The sequence below is a fragment of the Schistocerca piceifrons genome, chromosome 2 (assembly GCF_021461385.2).
Source record: "Schistocerca piceifrons isolate TAMUIC-IGC-003096 chromosome 2, iqSchPice1.1, whole genome shotgun sequence".
NCBI classification, from domain to species: Eukaryota; Metazoa; Arthropoda; class Insecta; order Orthoptera; family Acrididae; genus Schistocerca; species Schistocerca piceifrons.
In genome coordinates, this window is record NC_060139.1 from 187110612 (window position 1) to 187132233 (window position 21622).

Below are 21622 nucleotides of genomic sequence, written 5' to 3' on the forward strand. Positions count from 1 at the left end.
ACAAACAAGAAGTGATTTATGAGAGTTTATTTTTTCCTGTAGTTAGATATCATGCATTACTAGCCTCATATAGAGGAAGAACACTTACAAAGGTTTCCTTAATTTTTTATGAATTTTTGAAATTTGAAAATTTTCATCTTGTTTAAAGTTTAGGGCTAGTTATCTCAGGGGGACTGAATATAAAATGATTTTTCACAGATGTACACCTATATGATAGCAACGTACTGTAAAAATTTCAAGATTGATATCTGACTGTGAACAAAGATATGAATTTTTGAAAATGAGGAAATAATTCGCATTACTTTACAGCTGATCTTATGGCTGTTGCCTATTTAAATGGTTTATTGTTTCATTGTAATAAAATTTGTGACGTATATTTATTTAACACTATCACCCAATGTTCATTTAGTTTATTTTTAATAATGCAATATTAAACAATAGGAGCTTTCATTTTTGTTTTATGGTAATAAAAATTTACGTTTCGGTTTATTGTCAATAAAGAAGTACATTATTGCTGGGTGTGGCATTGTTGTAGTCAGTCTGTTGTGAAACCTCTGTTAGAGTGGATGTACATACTTCATTGAGAGTGTAGAATGTGTTATGTGCTTTGTTCTGTGTGTAATTTGTAATCAATTTTGAGAGATTAACTGGAATGCAATAAGATGGGTGAACAGTGCTATGTTGGACAGATAGCAAGTGAAGTGACTCTCAAAACAGTTTACGGTTCAGTTTCAAAAAACTTGAAAAATGGCAATTACTTTGATGAAGTTAGACAAACTTTGTTTAAACTTTGAGTACGTTCTTCTGTAACAGTGTGTGAGTATCGTGAGAAGAAATATGTTCTGAAGTACAACCACATTTTAGGAAGAAAGTGCTGTGATCCACTTAGTTCATAAAAAGCCTATTGCTAAAGGTTTGAAGGAAATAAAACTTGAACGTTGTCCTTGTTATGTGAGAGTGAAACAGCTTCCCTAGTGAAATGTAATGTGATTCCTGGAAATTCCCTCTGTCCAAATTGTTACTCAAAAATATTTGTTGTGAATCCAGAACCAGAATCATATAACCGTGTTAATGACATTTATATTCCTAATGAGGAAGCTGTTAGCATATTGGATTTTGCTTGTTCTAAGTTAGACGTATCTCCTGCTTCAAAAATTATAAAATTAAGTAGCGGAAAAAGAAAAGCAGTTACTGAAAATAAGGAACAACAAATTTCAGACAAAATTAGAAAAAACTTGGAATCATGCTTTTTATAATACAGATAACATTATTTCTAATGAAGAAGAAAACCTACCACCAGCGTCATCTGACACTGAATATTTGGACTTAATAGAGAAATTAAAAATTAAATGTTCAGTGACATCTAAAGAGGAAAAAGCTAAAATCTTAATTTCGCTCCCTGACTCATGTTGTTAAAGAGAAAAAATAGTTCATGAATTCAGTGTTTCTCATCGTTTGGTTAAACTAACCAGAAAATTAGTGAAAGAGCCAAGGCATTTTTCCAGTTTTAGGAAAGAAGAAAGGAACAGGTATAAGTGAATAAACAATTTAAAAGCAGTTTTTGAAGATGATGAAAACAGTAGAATGTGCCCAGGTTGCAAAGATAGCAAAAGAGTTGTTGCAAATGTAGTTAAAGTAACAAAATAGAAATGACTAGTGCTGTCAAATTTAAATGAACTTTATGTAGCTTTCAAATATTCTCAACCCTAAATGGTGTATTTTGGCTGGATCCTCAGGGACACACTCTATGTGTTGCTTTATATCATCAAAATGTCAAACTGATGATTGCGGGTGCAAAACTCAGTGATCTTAACTACAAAGAGTTACTAGATTTAATGGTCTGTGACACTAACAGTTGTCACTGCATGATGAGTTTGTGTAATAAATGCCCTGGTAAGGAAACTGCTATGGAATTGTTTCATGAATATGAGGAGGAAATGCCAGACAGTATTACCTTCAAACAGCGGGGTCATAAATGACAGGGCAGAAATGATAACAGTTGTTAAATCTCAGGAAGAGTACTTGAAATCTTTAATTGATAACTTACAAAAACTCATAAGTCACCACTATGTTTCTAAGATCCAAAGTTAGTTTTTGAAGTACAGAAAAGCACAACTTCATGAAACTGAATTCATAGTGCTAGTTGATTTTGCAGAAAATTTTTCATTTGTGATTCAGGATGCAATACAAGGGTATCACTGGGTCAGTGACCAGACAACAGTGCATCCATTTATTCTCTACTTTAAAAATAAGAAAGATGAAGTTTGCAGTTCTTCAATTTGCATTCTAACAAGGGAACCTCCCCATCGCACCCCCCTCAGATTTAGTTATAAGTTGGCACAGTGGATAGGCCTTGATAAACTGAACACAAAGCAATTGAGAAAACAGGAAGAAGTTGTGTGGAACTGTGAAAAAATAAGCAAAAAATACAAACTGAGTAGGCCATGTGTAAGATAGGCAACATGAAGGAGAATGTTGTCTCAGGAGCGCCGTGGTCCCGTGATAGCGAGAGCAGCTGCAAAATGAGAGATCCTTGGTTCAAGTCTTCCCTCGAGTGAAAATTTTACTTTCTTTATTTTTGCATAGTTATTATCTGTCCGTTCGTTCATTGACGTCTCTGTTCACTGTAATAAATTTAGTGTCTGAGTTTTGCGACCGCATCGCAAAACCGTGCGATTAGTAGATGAAAGGACGTGCCTCTCCAATGGGAACCGAAAACATTTGATCGCAAGGACATAGGTCAACCGATTCCTCCACAGGAAAACACATCTGATATATTCTATACGACACTGGTGACGGCATGTGCGTCACATGACAGGAATATGTTGTCGACCCACCTAACTTGTACACTTGGCGAATGGGTAAAAAGATTCTTCTACCTTGCCCGATTTAGGTTTTCTTGTGGATGTGATGATCACTCCCAAAAAAGTGATGAAAACATAAGAGTTTGTCACATAAACTGAAAATAAAGAATTAAACTTTTCACTCGATGGAAGATTTGAACGAAGGACCTTTCGTTCCGCAGTTGCTCACGTTACCACGAGACCACGGCGCTCCTACGTTCTTAGCGGCCTTGATGTTGCCTATCTTCCCATGAACTACTCAGTTTGTATATTTTGCTTATTTTTTCACAGTTACACACAACTTCTTCCTGTTTTTTCAATTGATCTGTGTTCAGTTTTTCAGGGCCTATCCACTGTGACAACTTATAACTAAATCTGAGGGGGGTGTGATGGGGAGGTTCCCTTGTAAGCAATTACTTGGAGCACAACACTTCAGCTGTACATGTGTTTCAAAATTATGTAATAAATTACATAAAAGAAAATTTTCCCAAGCTTGAGAAGCTGATATATTTTTCCGATGGAAGTGGTAGTCAGTATAAGAACAAAAAGAATTTTTCAAATCTGTGCAACCACAAAGTAGACTTTTGGTTGGAGGCTGAATGGCACTTTTTTGCATCTTGCCATCGTAAAAATGCATGTGATGGAATAGGAGGTACAACAAAACATGAAGTAAGTAAAACCAGCCTACAAAGACCAACCACAGACCAAATTCTCACAATACAGGACATGTATGTCTTTTGCAAGGATAATTTTAAAGGCATTACCTTTTTCTTATCAAGAAAGTTGTTCTGCATATGAAAACAACACTTCAAACCAGATTTGAAAACTGTATAGCAATAAAAGGAACAAGGCATTTCCACAAATTCCTTGGCATTGCAGAAAATTTAGTTCGATGCTATGTAACATCAGAAACCAAAATTTATAATGATCATTGTCAGTAAAATTACATCTGTCTTTAACGTTGAATGACATAGTGGCATGTGTGTATGATGGACAGTGGTGGTTTGCAGAGGTTGAAATAATAAGTTTGGAAAACAGTTATGTTTTTGTGCATTTTTACCAACCTGCTGGCCCAAGAACATCATTCAAGAAATCTACTAGTGACAAAGTTTGAATACCAATGAAAAATGTTTTAAGAAAACTTTCAGTGCTTGAACTTACCACAGCAACTAGGAGTTCTTATTCTATGTCACAGAAGCTGTCTGAAGAAATAAGTGTTCTTAACATTCACCATCAGGTTTAGGAACAGTCGCATCTCTAAGAATGTTAACTGAAAATATTTAAGTATGTCAGAATAATATACATGTTAATTTCAGAGATGTTTCCACTTTTTATATGTAATTCAGTACCCTACGTCAATAATAATTGATTATATCCCACCAATATCACACATGAATAGGCAACAGCCATAAGATCAGTTGTAGAGTAATGTGAATTATCTCCTCATTTTCAAAAATTCATGTCTTTGTTCACACTAAGGTATCAGTGTTGAAATTTTTACAGAATGTTGCTATCATATAGCATTATATTGAGTCCCACCTTGAGATAACTAACCCAAACTTTACAAAAATTTAAAATTTTCAAATTTCAAAAATTCATAAAAAATTAAGGAAACATTTGTAAGTGTTCTTCCTCTGTATGAGACTACTAGTTTATGATATCCAAATATTGGAAAAAAATAGCCTCTCATAAATCACTCCTTGTTTGTTATTTTTTGGCCTAAAAAGTGGATTTTTGAAAATTTGGTTACCAAACTTTGGAGGTCATTTTGACTGGTTATTTTTGTATTTAGGGTATTTTGTGTAATAGGCAATGTTGTAGAGGACACTTTTATAAAAACAATCATGTCAATTGCAATGTTGTAACGTAACCCAGTGCAGAGATATTCATATTTTTGCTAACGTCTCTAAACTGAAACATCGTCGCGCGCTTACAAGCAGAAATGGCCGCCGTTCAGGAAAAGTGAAAGGTAAGTGTTTTAAAAACTGATTTGAACTTCTCAATTAGAGGGTAATCACATGTAAAACAATTAAAATATTTAAAAATGGTCAAGCAACCAACTTAATTTTTATTGGACCACTTCATTTGGATTTACCCTATATGTTCCTCTAGATGGTGCAGTACCCCTGAACGCATTGGCTGCACTGATTCATCAACTCCCTAAACCTTTCCTACTTTTGGGAGATTTTAACGACCCTAAACCCTTGTGGGTCACATTTCAGTGTGGTTCATGGCACTTATTCGGCCATTGATTTATCCCTCTGCAGCCCGGGACTCTCCCTTCTGTCCACTGGAGAGCCCAAGATGACTTGCGTGGTAGTGACTACTTTCCCATCTTCCTGCCACTCCCCCAGCACTGTTCCTCTGGACATATACTAAGATGGGCTTTAAACAAGGCAGAGTGGGACACTTTCACTTCTGCTGTCACCGTTGAATCTCCCCCACACGGTACCATCGATGTGGCAGTTGAGCAGGTCACTAGAACAATCTTTTCTGTGTCGGAAAACACGATCCCTTGTTCCTTAGGGTGCCCCCTGCGAAAGTTAGTACCTTGGTGGTCGCCGGAAATCGCTGAGGCCATTAAAGAGTGTTGGTGAGCTCTACAGCGACATAAATGACGCTCTTCCCTAGAGCACATAATATCTTTTAAATGGCTTCGTGCCTGTGTTCACCAGCTTATAAAAAGATGGAAACAGGAGTGTGGGGAGGGGTACCTCTCAACCATTGGGTGCCATACGTCACCTTCCCAAGTCTGGACAGAGATCAGACGTGTTTGTGGGTACCAGACCCCGACAGGTGTTACTGGCATTAACATCAGTGACGTGTTATCTACTGACACAAACGCAGTTGCCGAGCACTTTGCTGAGCACTACGCTCGAGCCTCCGCATCAGAGAATCGTTCCCCAGCATTTCGCACCCTCAAACAGTGGATGGAAAGGAAAGCCCTCTCATTCACTGAACGTCACAGTGAACCCTATAATGCTCCGTTTACAGAGTGGGAGCTCCTCAGCGTCCTTGCACATTGCTCCTACGCAGCTCCTGGGCCAGATCGGATCCACAGTCAGATGATCAAACATCTTTCGTCCAACTACAAGCGACATCTCATCATCTTCAACCAGATCTGGTGTGATGGCATCTTTCCATCACAGTGGCAGGAAAGCACCATCATTCCAGTGCTCAAACCCAGTAAAAACCCAGTTCATGTGGATAGCTACCGGCCCATCAGCCTCACCAACATTCTTTGTAAGCTGTTAGAACGTATGGTAAGTTGGTGGTCATGTTGGCTCTTGGAGTCACATGGCCTACTGGCTCCATGCCAGGGTAGTTCCCGCCAGGGTCGCTTTACCATTGATAATCTAGTTTCCATTGAGCCTGCTATCTGAACAGCCTTTTCCAGATAGCAACCAGGTGTTGGTCACATATGACTGTCATCCACATCTTGCTGAACTGCCCACTTTTAGCCACTCTATGGCGGACTTTTAACCTTCCCAGCACCCTACCTTCGGTGTTGGATGACAATGCCTCAGCAGCAGATTTAGTTTTACGTTTTATTGGTGTGTGTGTGTGGGGGGGGGGGGGGGGGTAGTGTACCATCTAAGGGTGGGCATTTAGCCTTCTCTATGAGGTCGCCACCCTCTCTCCATTTTAACTCTGTCACACTTTCTTGGCATTTGTTTGTCTTGGTGGTCATCTTTTCCCTACGTGTGTTCATCTCGCTTTCTCTCTTTGGGGTGGACATTTTAATGTGTTGCAAAGTGGCTGGCTCATCCTCTTTTATTATTTTGATCAGCCAGTCCAGACCATCTGCTCTATGGTTTTAACACCTTTCTCTGCTTTTCCTCGTGGTGTATGTTTTCCGCATTTTTTTGTTCATTCCATTTGTTTTCTTTTTAGCTGTGGTGCTGGGCGTTTTTGTACCTTGAACCTTGCTTGGGTCAGGAAAAAGGGACTGATGACCCTGTAGTTTGGTCCCTTTATACCCCAAACCAACCAACCAACCAAAGTTCATCTCCCTTGTTTAGGACTGATTTTTTCCATCTGAGCTGTTGATGTTCATACAGCTGCTTCTCTTTTTTCCAACAGCCTCTTTAATATTCCTGTAGAAGGTATCTATCTTCACCCTAGGAGTGCACGTTTAAATCCTTACATTTGTCCTCTGGGTATTTTGCACTACCTGTCAATATCATTTTTTAGACATTTGTATTTCCTTTAGCCTGCTTCGTTTGCTGCATTTTTATATTTTCTCCTTTCATCAGTTAAATTTAGCATCTCCTTTATTATACAAGGATTTCTATTAGGCCTTGTATTTTTACCTATTTCATCAATGCCGTATTTCACCTCTCAGAGGTACCCATTTGTTTTCCATGGTATTCCTTTGCCCTAGTCTAGTCAGTCATTGCCTAATGGTCCCTCTGAAACTCTCAGCATGCTCCAATATCTTCAGGTTATACATATCCCGTCTTCTTAATGGCCTACCTTTTTTTCAGTCTCTTTAGTTTTAATCTCTAGTTCATAACCAACAAATTGTTATCGGAGTCCACATCTGCTCCTGGAAATGTCTCACAATTTAAAAGCTGGTTCTGAAATCTCTGTCTTGCCTTTTATATAAATCAGTCTGAAACCTTCCAGTGTCTCGAGGTCTCTTCCATGTATACAACCTTCTTCCATGGATCTTAAACCAAGTGTTAAAGATGATTAAATTATGCTCTGTACAAAATGCTATCATTTGACTTCCTCTTTCATTCCTTTAACCCAATCCATATTCACCTACAATTTGTCCTTCTATTCCTTTTTGTGCTGTCGAATTGTGGTCCCCTATCACAATCAAATTTTCATCCCCTGTTACTATCTGAATAATTTCTTTTATCTCATCATACATTTCTTTAATCTCCTCATCTGTGGAGCTAGTGGGCATATAAACTTGTACTATGTGGTGGGTATTGGCTTTGTCTATTTTTGCTATGATAATGCATTCATTGTGCTGTTCATAGTAACCTATTATTGTTAGTATTTATATATGTTAAAATTTTTTATCAAATCTGTACTGCTTTGTATAAGTAATCCTCCATTGCATAGAATATATTGCGTAACGGGTACTTTTTATCTGCCTGTTTAAATAAGTTTTAGCAATTTTTGTAATATCCTTGGGTGATTTGTTGTATAATACTTTGTAGGAAATGCTGTTTTGAGTTTTAAGTTTATTCTTTCTGGGTAAATAGAAGTTCAGTCTAGATATTGTTTCATGGAAATGTGCGAGCCATTTGACCAGTCCCCCTCATATCTGATTTACTTAAATAAGGACTGTCCTTGCAATGTCTTCTTCAGCCCTGTAATTCTTGTGGCCTTAATCTCCACTACCCTTTGCCCCAACATCCCCCCCCCCCCAAATCACTGCTCCAGCACCACACACACCCATCCTGCAGCACCATCCTCTTCTCTACATCGTCCCTCTTCCTCCCAACGCCCTCTTATGTATGGCCTCCTTCCTTTGTTACATCTCCCCTCCCAATCCACTCTTCCACATTGTGCACAGCATGAAACTCCCCCTGCTTGAGACCAGACAGAGTTCATTGGTGCCACATCCCTATCCCGTGCACCTGCTGCCTCTCCGTCTCAATCATCTTCCCCCTTGAATAAAATTATCTCGGTTTTTAAGCCACGTCAATTCGAATTAAATTATTGAGCTTTCGATGGCTATCTCTGAGGCCAGCCAGAGACAGTGGTCTTGTGTGTGTGCGCATGTGCGAGTGAGTTGCTTTTGCATGAATGTGCATGTATATGTTGTGTATTTCAGAAGAAGGCCTTCTGGCCGAAAGCTTAGGTGTTCAGCAGTATTTCTGTTGTGCCTGTCTATGACTCAGCATCTCTGCTATATATTGAGTAGCAATCTATCCTTTTCATAATATTGTCTTGATTTATGAGTAATATGTTTCATATTAAATTTTTGTCTTTGGTTTTATTATTCACGGATTGGTACCAGGTATTGAAATATTACTGTGATTAGCCCTCGAGGGGGCGCACCTTCTTTTATGATACAAGCGAACGTGAGGCGTGCTTTGGTTACATGTAAAGAATGACTGTCTTTGTTACCATGGTAAACATGGATGAGCAAACTTGCAGTTTTAGTTTTCTTTATTTGAGCTAAATCACTGCTTAATTAAACAATAATAAAATATAATTTCATTATATCACTCTGCTGCTGCGTGCAACTGTTACAGTGATGAGCCACTTGAAGCATCAAACAGATCAGTTGGCAGAAGATAACAGCCAGCCGGTTATTCAATTGCTAATTATCTCATAGACAGCTGCCTCATAGAGGGGGTGTACCACTAGCTTGAAACCTGGGTCATTTTCTTGCAAGGGTCTTAATTTTTTTTTCCTCATGTAGCTCGCTGTTGCATATTACTGCTGCTCAATTGGGCATATGACAGCACAACTTACCATTGTGTTGGTTGAGGCAAGAATGAAGGAATAGTAGGTATGGGCTTGCAATTGTAAAACAGTGGAATGGTACAGCACAATGTTGTTTGTGGACTGTGCACTTATACACAGGTGCGCCTGCTTGAGGGTCAAGAAATACTTTTGAAGGCAACTTCAGATATACAACTGCTACCTGCTATATCATTTGGTATAATTCTTCACCAGATGTGTTTTTTAGTAAGTTACTTAAAATACTTGTAACTGGCACTCCTATACTTCTAAGAGCCGATATGTTAGATGATGATGATGATGATGTAACCTCTTGGTAAAAATATGGACAGTGTAGGAAAGACAGATTGCTACTTAGTGTAAAGAAGACATGCGAAGTTGCAGAGAGGCACAATTAAAAGACAATTACATAAAGCTTTCACCCGTGGCCTTAATCAGCAAAAGAGAAACATAGACCATTCGCACTCACAAGCAAGTATACCTCATGCACACGACTGCCAATTTCAGCATCTCGGCTGATAAGTAACGCTCTGTCTTTTCCTACAGTGTTGATATTCCTACCCTGAGTTTCCATTGTTTGATTTAACCTCTTGGTAAACTATTTTGCATAGTTTCATTAAAGTTTTACAGCATCTGTTTTTGCAGAAGTACGAGCGGCTGGCTGCAGTTACAAGAGGCCTGCTTGTGTGCGCCGAGAACCCATCCTTGCGCCAGATCATTGTTTCGCACCATTTGGGTGATCTAATGGCTGCTCTCTCCCAGCTGAGCTTTGTGCCACTGAAGAAACCTGCAGAGCCACCACCACAAGCATCGACAACTGTAGTGGCAACGACCACAGTGGCAGCAACAGCGGTAGTAGCGTCATCTGGATCGGAAGCAGCTCAGCGTGAGACAAATTCAACAAATGGCCAGAGCGAAGAGTTTGTGATGACACCTGAACTATGGGTGCGCCTGCAAAGAGACCGTTCTCAGTTTCGTATATATTATTTGTCTTTCATCTGGGAAATGTACCAACCACTCGTCATCAGGGAACTTCTAATACTGCATGGTGCTGCTGGATTAAAGAGAGTGAGTATGAGACTATACTTCAATACTACACGTTTCTTTTTTATGTGTCATACATTGATTTTAAGAGCATTGTGAAGTGTTGCTTCACCAATATATGTTGTATTCTGCAAGGAAGGACTTGAACAATAAATGTGGTAGCAGGGGAAGATAATACGCAATCCATGACAGAGCTTATGCGGAAATAAACAGGCGGCAGTCTTTGCTGTTACTGCATAATACGTTAGGTGAAGGGAATGGTCCCAGTGAGCATAAATTAATGAAGTAGGTATGTTGCTCTGCTACTAATATTTTACAGTTGTTTCTAAAAGGTGCGTGTGTGGTGTGTTTTTTGGCAAACACTGCTTACCTGTTGGAAGTACTGAGTCAAATTAAAATCATTTTAATCAAATATAATTGTGTTAGAATACATAAACAACTTTTGCAATTAAGTAAACAATGCAGTTCTACATAATAAAATACAAACTGGGAGTCAGAATATTATAGTTGATTGACTCTTCTAACATTACACTTATCATCAAACTGAAACACAGGTATATAAATAACCTGGTCATTTGTAGCTTCAGGAGATATTACTCCTAGTACTGCCAATAGAAACACAGAAATAAATGACAGTATGCTTGGCATTTGGAACCACAGGTTCCTTTTAGGGAGAAACAAGGGAATCATTGTAGAGTTTGGCCAGAAGAATGGGTGTGGGAGACAGTCCACTTAGAACATAAGGTAAGAGTTAACCGGGAACCAGAAAATCTGTCTAAAGTTAAATGGTTGCATCTAATACTATTTCAAATGCAGATTTGTATTTCCTAAGTACTAAGAACCTGCATCTGCATTGCTTGTACAACTGCTACATGTATACTTCAAAATCCGTTATGCAGTGATTTGTGCATGGTGCTTCATACCAATATTACCAACTCTTTTGTCCTTTTCCCCTTTGCATATGAAGCTGGGTAAAAGTGACTACTCAGTACATGTCCTAATCTGTTATTTTCCTGAACCTACATTATATACACAGTGCGGGAAATAAAACTGCAATATCTACTTCCACTATCGGTTCTTAAAATCTGCTGAGCAGAGTTTCACAAGAACAACATAACTTTCCTCCAACGATTCCTATTAAAGTTTGATGGTTATCTCCATTAGATTTATTTCAGAAATACGAAGAACTATTTTGTTGCCACTGACATTTAATCTTTATTCAAAATGTATCTTCCAAAAAGCTCTTGAAAATGTTGAATAATGTATGTTCTTGAATAGAGAGAAGACGGACAATATCCATCATGTTGATGATGCTGTAATATTTGCTGACAACTTAGTCTTCAACATCTTCTGTCCTCAGTTAACGAAAGTAGTGAGTGTAAAGACCTAGAAACAACAACAATAAAACAAAATTAGTGATTACCTGTAAGAAAGACGTATAAAACTGTCATCTAAACATTAACAACAAAAGGTATAACTCACAAATTAAAGTCCATATCAAGAAAGCCAGACCCAAGTTTTGTAAAATGACTACTGTGTAAAAGAGCCATCACCTTTCAATTGAAACAAAATTTATATTTGTATGTTTACCATCCTTTTCTATGCAGCCGATAGGGTCCCCACTGTGGAGATGAGGAGACATGCTCCACTAGTTCACTGTCAATGTTGCTGTTGGATTCATTCAGGTTTTTTCTTTTTATGTGTATCATTTATGTCTCTGGACATTGAAAGAGATGTCTAATACACAAAGCAGAAATGCTGTCGAAGTTTTTCTGCATTTCCCTGTAATCTACTAGGGGCTTTACTTTACTATCTTATAACAATATTATGAAAAAGAAAGTTGCCACTCACCATGTAGTGAGGATGCTGAGTTGCAGAGGGGCACAACAAAAAGACTGTCAAAGGTAAAGCTTTCGGCCCATAAGGCCTTTGTCAAAAATACACACACACACACACACACACACACACACACACACACACACACACACACACATACTACTACTACTACTACTACTACTACTACTACACTCTCAGGCAACTGTAGCCACACTGCTTAGGCAACAAGAGAAACACAGGAAAGAAGAGAAAGGAGGACAGACATTTAGCATAGTGATGCATAAGAAAATAGTGGCAGTGTGGCTACAATTCCCTGAGACTGCAGTTGTGTGTGTGTGTCTCCGCTATGTGGTGAGTGACAACTTTTTTTTTCATAATATTGTTACATTCCATCCTGGATTTTCCATTGTTAGATTACTATCTGATAAATTATTTCTATACTTTGAGAATGTTAGTGACCTTACTTTGTATCATTTGGGGGACATCCAGTTTTCTTTTTGATTCTACTGGACATTCACTATGTACTGGGTTGAGTCAGTCATATATTCTTAGAGCCAGTCTCTCAACTGTGAGGATACTCTGTCTGGCCAAATCTTGCATATGTCAACAGTGTGGTACAATGTCAGACCTTTTGAAAATCTGCAGTGATGTTATGTATCTGTTCACATTCATACATATATTGCCTCTTAGGTATTAGTGTCGTGATGAGTTATGCATTAACAAATTTCATTATGTTTTAAGCTTAATTTCTGTGTAAGCGTTGTGATCATTTTTGAAAATTTTTAGTTGCAGAATTGTGCACGCACCAACCCTCCAACATGGCTTAAGAAATCTTGCATCATACTGCTAATCCATTGCATAATGAGGCCAAAAGGCGTCAGTTCTCTTATACGTGCAATTTGTGATGCTGATCCAGATACTGGTACTGATTGGAGTAAACTGGAGACAGTTGTTAATCTTATAACGACTGTTCATACGTCTGATCCAGAAAAGTATAATAAGAATATATGTTCCCAGGTAAGTTTAGTGACTTTCTCAAAAATTCCATTAATAAAAGCAGTAACTGCTGTCAGCTCCCCCTCCCTCCCTCTCCCCCATCTGCCCTCCCCCCTTTCTCCTTCTCCCCCTCCCCCACCTGCCCTCCCCCCTTTCTCCTTCTCCCCCTCTCCCCCCCTTAAAGACATGAAAAAGTGTAGTTATGCAGCTACATCTACATTCTGCTAACCCCCATGAATTGCATGGCAAAGTGTATGTCTCATTGTACCATTTATTTGGGTTTCTTCCCCATTCCATTCACCTATGTAGTGCAGGAGGAATGAGTCTCTGAATGCCTCTGCATGTGCTGTAATTATTTTCATCTCGTCCTCACAATTCCTATGTGAGCGATAAGTGTGGGGTTGTACTATATTCCTGGGGTAGTCATTCAAAGCTGGTTTTTTAAAATTTTGTCTGTAGTCTTTCTTGTGATAGTTCACATCTACCTTCAAGTGTCTGCCATTTCACTTTCTCCAGTATCTCTGGGACACTCTCCCATAGGTCAAACAAATCTGTAACCACTTGTGCTGCACTTCTCTATGCGTTTAATATTCCCTCTTAGTTTTATTTGATGTGGGTCCCACACTCTTGATGAATTTTCTAGACTGGGTTGCATGAGTGGCCTGTAAGCAATTTCTTTTGTAGGCTGACTGCGCTTCCCCCAGAATTCTACAAAGAAACTCAAGTCTGCCATCTGCTTTACCTACAACTGAGCCTATGTATTCATTCTATTGCTTATCTCTATGAAGTGCTACACCCAGGCATTTCTTAGAATTAACTGATTCCAACAGTGACTGATATAGTAATAGGATACTATGTGTTTTTCATTCTGTGATGTGAACAATTTTACGTTCTGAACACTTAAAACAAGTTTCCATTATTTGTGCCACTTTCAAATCTTATCAAGATCTGACTGAATATTTGTGCAGCTTCTTTCAGACAGTAATTTATCATAGATAACTGCATCATTTGCAAAAAGTCTGAGGTTACTATTAATATTGTCTGCAAGGTCATTGATATACAGCATGAACAGTAAGGGTCCCAACACACTTCCCTGGGCACACCTGAAGTTACTTTTACATCTGACAGTGACTCTCCATCCAAGGTAATATGCTGTGTCATTCCTACCAAAAAGTCTCCATTATAGTCACAAATTTCACTTTATTCCCAGTATGACCGTACTTTTGACAATAAGCAAAGGTGTGGTACTGAGTCAAATGCTTTTTGGAAAGAAAAAGACTCAACTCTGCAGAAAGGCTTCCTTCTTGACTGTTGTTTACTGGTCTGTTCTTATACCAGTTACCTAATCAAGCAGCATTATAGAGTGACAGTTCACTTTGCAGCTTCCATGTTTTGTTGCTATTCTGTTACTTACCTGATCATAGGAATAAGTACTGCAACCTTTGCATAATAAAGTAAGTATACATTCTTTCTGAAAGTGCATTACTGTTGAATGAACTTCAGATAAGGGCAGTGACATACTATTTTTATTTCACTTCTTACAGTTGGTGGAAATCTTGAAAGGATCTGATAAGCTTCCAGGTTCTGTGGGACAACTCCAGTTAATGATTGCTGTTCGTTGTATTGAGGTAAGTGCTGCTTCGTTTTGTAGTTGCTTCTGAGGATGGGAAATGATAGGAAGTATAAAGTAAGAAAATGTTTATGGTTTTTCAATTGTATGCTGTTACTCACTTTTTATATGAGAAAGCATGCTAAACATAATAGCTGATAGTTTGGCTCCAATATCAGTGGCCAATAATATATTGGCATCAAGTTGTTTTGAACTAATACTAAAATTCTTCAGTTTTGGTTCTGCCTCAAATACACTAATGAAAATGTGTAAAGAAATTAATAAAATTTTGTAGCCATTGAGTTAGTAATTCGCACAATGTGGTTGTGAGGAACTTTATACTTAAGAACTTGACTTATTTTGTTTTGTTTATTGGTGTTTTATAATTATTATTGTTAGTGTAGACATGAAACTAAGTTATTCAGTTTATCGTCTCTATCTCCCAAGGAAAAAGCCATGGTGCTAAATGTTTTTCTTATTGATGCAATCTACTCGATTAAAATTTGTGCTTCAATAGACATTAAAAATACAAATGGTGTAGAGCTAACTCGCAGAAGCATAAGCACAGTTAAGAATAGTGGGGCTGCTGTAGTTGTTTGTTGCCAGAAGTAGGAAATACTGTTAGAATAAACTTCATGCTGCATAAAAGGTTGACATATTTCGGCCTCTGTTTTGTATCTTTTTTTTTACTTCAGGCACTGTACAAGAAAGATGAAGAACTCATTCGCAGACATGTCCTTGATATCATTCTTAAGCCACTGCTGACGTGTTGCGTTCCACCAAGCAGCATTGCCTGGGAGGATAGTGAAGTAGAGGAAGATGATACCATAGATGAAATGCCAATTATGAATAGTATTGAAGGCATTGGCCTCTTGGATTCCACAGATGATGAGGCAGGGCCATTGTTAAAAATAGAGGAGAAGATGGAAATCTTGGAGGAATCTGAAACAGAACAAGCAGAAGAATCAGAACAATCTACAACAGCAGTGGAGGTAGTTCCCTCACCTGATGCCACTGATGAAACAGATAAAGGTTAGTTACTTGGTGGCCTGATATGTTGTTTCTTGCTTTTGCATGTTATTTATTTTCTGATGATGGGTGCTTAGCAGCCTCTCCTCAATTATCTTTAAACACACTTCTCCTTTATATTGCTTTCTCCAGTTTTGAATAACATGTTTTTAACAAGAGAAATGTTCATGTTTAATGTTTGCTTTCATGTTATTCATCTGTACAAACATGATTTGAATATTTAAGTATTAATGACATTCATCATCGGCTGCATTCATTTTTAAAATGGGATATTTTTGAAATGGATGTTTGAAACTTCAAAAAATTAACTGGATGATTCTAGAAGTGTCTTGAGGTTAAATGCAAATCAAAACAGAACTGAAGAACCTGAGAATTTTTAGGAGCAAAGCATATATGTGGATGGAGCAAGATATGTTGGTGGGGAGGTGGTGTGTGATATTGCACAAAGCTTTTTGACAAAATTCAGTTTACAATTTGATAAGTTCTTCCTGCTTCTTAGTAAATAAAATTTCAGCTTTTTCAGGTCTGTTTTTTCTAATCTATGATGTGATAACTTATTTAACATAATTATTCCTGTCTGTGAAAGATGTTTTTAATTTTCTTCCTCAGACTTTTCTATACTTTTTCAGTTAATTGCTTCTGTGTGATTTATGGTGTTCCCAGATTCCCCCTACAATAGTAATTGAGTCAGTTCTGCCACTTGATCTTTCTAGCTTTTTGCAGTGCACCTAATCGAAAAACTCTTTATATTAAGAAACCATACAAATTCGTGTGCTGTCCATTACAGCCTTTAACCATGCATTTTGACAGCTATCACTTCTTCCACACCAAAAAAATGATACTGTCCAACCCGGCCACCAGTGAATGGCTTATCTGCTGTGAGGAGAATTCTCTTTCCCTGTATGCTGAAGATCCCACAAAGACCTACACAGGCAGGCACGACCACCGCCAACCTTGTCCACAAATGGATTTCTGGTGCCATAACCTCATTCACCCCTAATGCCCCCACCACCCCCAAAAATAAACTGCAAAGGAATGCCCCCCCTTGTCGCCAAGTATCACTCCTGACAGAAGCAACTGAACCCTGTCCTCCTCCAGAGTTTTGACTATCATCTTGCCCAGAAATAAGGCACATCCTGAGAACAAAGTCATTTGCGATGGCACTGTCGTGTAAAACATTCTCGGACTTCTTGCCATGGCAATTCGGAGTAAAATCTTGAGCTTTTAACTAACTTCCAACATCGTCTCCATCAGGAGTAACAGTTACTCCTGATGAAGATTGTGGTGAAAATCTTCGAAAGCTCAAGGTTTTACCCTGAATTGAAGTGGCAAGAAGCCCAAGAATGTTTTATACAAGGGACATCCTACTTAATTTCCTTCCTACATTTCATAAAGTGGCATTCTGTCACCCAGCCAACCAACGCAATCCTGGTCAATCCATATGCCCCTCCCACTCTCAAGCCCTTGCCACAGGGGTCACATTGCTGTGGAAGACCCAGGTGCAAGATCTGTCTGATTCACCCACCTAGCACATTCTGCTCCATTCCTGTCACAGTTTTAATACTATTCCATCAGAGGCGAGGCCACATATCAAAGCAACCATATAATACACCAGCTCCATTGCAGTAACCACACAGAATTTTATGTGGCATGACCACCAATCAGCTGTCCACCAGAACGAATGCCTACTGCCAAACTTTGGTCAGGATTAAAGTTGATCACCCAGTGGCTTAACAAGCTGATGAGCACAATGTGTTGGAGTTCAGTGGTTGCTTCACAACCCATGTCATCTGGGTCCTTCCCTCCAGCTTCAGCTTTTCTGAACTATGTAGATGGTAGTTACCCTTGCAGCAGGTATTTGGATCCCATAATCCTCCTGGCCTTAATCTCCACTAACCCACTGCCCCACACACTGTTCCCAACAGTGCTGTCTCCCCCTCCCAATCCACACCTGTACATCATCTTTATGGTGCACCACACCTTACCAGTTCTGATGTCTGTGTGACACATGACAGCTTGTGCACATGCCATCCCCCCTTCAGCATTCCTAGCTAAAGATTAGCTTTAAGCATCAAAGTTTCTTACGCTGTACTGTATGGATTATCAATGGGAGAAAAGACACTAAACATGAACACAGTACATAGTGTTTCTGTTAGTATTGAGCTCTGGTTAATATTTTGATGACTCTTTTACAGTAGAATAAATATGAAAGGTTAGTATTCACTGACTGTTTCACACAAGAATAAACACAAAACAGAGCAGTGCATTATGGGACTTTTTTTCTGTTATGAAGTTAAAACAACAATTCTGCTTCTTGTCCATTGCTGTTGGATGTATACACTGGTTCATTCTTAACTTTCTGTACGGTATAACATTGGTAAATTGTTTGCTAATGGATTTGTTAGCTTTCTGTTATGTTTTATGAAACTCATAAGACACTGCTCCTGTTTATGTGTATGTGAAATTGTTAGTGAAAACCAATTGCTGTGGTAATAATGCCCAAATCTAAAAGAAACAAAATGCCCATTACCCATGCTCAGTGACTTTGCCTCCCCCACTGGGCTACCATTGCAACCTAATCACAGGGAGACAAACAATGGATTTGTTATGAGAGTGAGTCCCTGGCTGGCTGATTTTCCCTATAGTATCACAAAGCAAGCTGTAGAGGTTTTGTCACTTTGTCCTTTTCTTAGGGTATTTCTACAATCTTGTGAATGCCCACAAACTAAGTAGCTTCTATTTTTCTTTAATTTATTCCTTCTTTCTTTTTTTCATTTCTGAAATAGTTATTTGGAAAAATAATGAAAACCACGAAATCGCATTGAATGATTGAGTGCTCAAATGAATCTTTTGTAATTTGTGGTCTACAGAGAATCTATATCTAGCCTCAGGCAGCCACTTGGTGATGCTGGCAGATAGTGCCCACATATAGAGCTGTTTCAGTGGGATGGTTGTATGTGGCGGTTGGTCAGAAGGTTTCTGTATTTCTGATTAATAGTTTTGATGCATTGCTGCCTACCGATAATGAGATGTAGTCAGTTTGTCTTGCCTTTCATGTTCAAGCAGTGGTTTCTTTACCTGTGAAGATAGAGACAACAAGAGGGGAAAGAAGGGGCTGGTAGTTGTAAGCAGTTTGAATGTTAGGCATACGATTGGCCCCTGTACGGAAGTAGCATCACAAGAGGAGAAAAATTCAGATTTGTATTTGGACTGTATCCCATGAGGAATTGTCAGCCAACTAGAGGTGACCATTCTGTGAGCAATTGACAGCACATATTGCAGTCAGCTGTGGATTGTCAATCATGTCAGCTTCAGTAATATGTTGCATACAATCAGATACTGTTGCCAGCTCTTTCTAGAGACTCGTGCAGCTGGTGAAGGCAGTTAGCATTATTCCTGGGGTCTCTGCATGTTAAGCTGATTGGAATGTACTCTTGTGTGCAGTACGACTTCACTGGATTTTAGCTAACTTATCGTACAGTAGAAAACATTGAATAAACTTACACTGTCAAATATATGGCAAATGATCTGACTTTTCAGAATATAATAGTTAGGAAGTTATTGTAGTAAGATTGCTAGAAGTAAACACCATCAATTCGTCAGACTATGTGCAGTGTGCCACAGCAGTATGATTTTCAATATCTACCACTTGATTTTTGAGGACTCATTGGTTGATTGTCAACAGAAGCACTGCAATACACCTAGACTAATTTTTATCGGTACCTTTTCCTCACACAATGCCACGTCATGTGCAACTAAGCACTGCTTAAGAGCAAAGTAACTTTCCTGGGGTGTATACAGGTAGCGCACTGCAGAGAGTAATTTTAATACTAAACAAATACCATGCCAGGCCAAGACTACAGTTAGTGAAAGTTCACATGTGAGCTCGAATAGAAGTGACACTGGCACACAGCAGCAGTTGACACCTATATACTACTGCATTGTTGACATAGCAAGCTACTTCCTACACTGTTGATACAAATGAATATCCTCTCTCGTGCTGTAATAAGATGATGAAGATTAAGCTACATATCTCACAGCAGAAAATTTAATTTTTTGAAATAGGTTTTTTATATTAAAAAATAGAAAATAAAATATTCCACTAAAATAGCAAAAAAGTTAATTTTTAAAAATATTCATTAATATTCATTAGTTAAATCTTCCGGGCTGAATTGCCGTGGTCCTTATATAAAACTGCGTCTCCTTCCTGATGTTTCGTTGCCTACTGCGGGCAACATCTTCTGAGGTGAGTCGGCGACTGGCTGCCAGGCGCTGGAGGTCCCGCTTATATAGAGCACTTAGATGGCGCCACCAATCACCACGTGCTTTCGACTTTAAAACTATCTCTGGCTAGTGCCATCTGTCTCGATTATAGGTAATTGATAGTCACTTTGTTGGTGCAGAGTCGACCGCCATATCTTGTCTAGTTTTAATCCTTCTTTTTTATTAAAATTATTTTCGTGCTTGTAGATCTGTATAGCTTCTCTATACATGCGGGTATAATAATGTGAGGTCCTAGCTATCACGTTTGTCTCACTAAATTTTATTTCGTGATCACCGTCTTTGAAAACGTGTTCCTCTACAGCTGATTTATCAATTTGTCTCAATCTACAGTTCCTTTTGTGTTCCGTTAGGCGGGTATTAACACTCCTTTTAGTTGTTCCAATATAAACCATGCCACAGCTACACGGAATTTTATACACACCTAAGGGGTGTCTTGCGTCTTTCACCAATCTTAAACTTTCACTAATTTTCTTGGTAGGTCAAAAGATTGTCTCCACTTGAAACTTGGCCAAAACTTTCCCAATACGGTCCTTGATTTTATGAATAAATGGAAGAAAAACTTTTCCAGCCGACAGGGGTTGTTGTCCTGTATTTTCGGACACTTTTCTTCTAGGGTGGAGTGCTCGATCTATTTCGTTGTCAGTGTACCCATTTCTCTTGAAAGCCATTTGCAAATGGCTTAATTCATCCTGCAAATAAATTGGCTCACAGATGTTATCAGCCCTGTCCACTAAAGTTTTTATGACTCCTCTCTTCTGCCTAGGATGATCATTCGAATCCTTATGTAGGTAACGATCGGTGTGTTTGTCTTTCCTATATACCTTGTGCCCCAAAGTCCCATCTGCCCGTTTAATAACCAATATATCCAAAAAAATTTAGTTGTCCATTACTCTCTTTCTCCATGGTGAGTTGTATATTTGGATTGAAACTGTTTGTGCACCAAAAAATCACTCAGTTCCTCTTCAGCATGATTCCATATCACAATGGTGTCATCCACGTATTGATACCATTTCAAAGGGCTTTTTTTTTGGCCGACTGCAGCACTTATTGTTCGGAAAACTCCATAAATAGATTAGCAATAGCAGGACTCGGAGGGCTACCCATGGCCACCCCATCAGTTAGTTCATAAAACTCGCCGTTATATTGAAAATAAGTTGAGGATAGACAATGTCGAAACAAAGCTGTTATATCAGTAGGAAACATATCAGCTACGTAAGAAAGAGCTTCGTCAACAGGGACCATGGTGAACAGGGATACTACATCGAAACTGACAAGGATGTCACTTGGACTAACTGTGATCTCCCTCAGTTTTTCAATAAAATGCATGGAATTTTTAATATGAGTGTCAGTTTTACCTGTATACGGTTGCAACAAGAAGCAGGATATCTAGCCAGCTCTTGAGTAGGAGCCCCAATGGCGCTTACTATCAGTCTCAATGGGACATTGGGCTTGGGTATCTTAGGTGACCCATACAGTCTACAGGAGGGTAAGCTTCCATTTTTCAAAGGTATTTTTTATCTTCTTATCTTGTTGACACAAATTAATATACTCG

The 21622-nt window shown here is 38.7% G+C and overlaps 1 protein-coding gene across 2 annotated transcripts in view; it reads left to right on the forward strand.

The window, feature by feature from the left end:
- The window catches only part of LOC124776419 (transport and Golgi organization protein 6 homolog), a 111647-nt gene that overhangs the window by 33007 nt on the left and 57018 nt on the right, over nt 1-21622 (forward strand). The window contains exons 4-7 of one of the 2 annotated variants that reach the window (XM_047251413.1): nt 9903-10340; nt 12939-13169; nt 14693-14776; nt 15453-15789. In XM_047251413.1, the coding sequence (XP_047107369.1) occupies nt 9903-10340; nt 12939-13169; nt 14693-14776; nt 15453-15789 (1090 nt within the window). The remainder of the gene's footprint in view (nt 1-9902; nt 10341-12938; nt 13170-14692; nt 14777-15452; nt 15790-21622) is intronic. The other variant, XM_047251414.1, reaches the window with a different exon arrangement.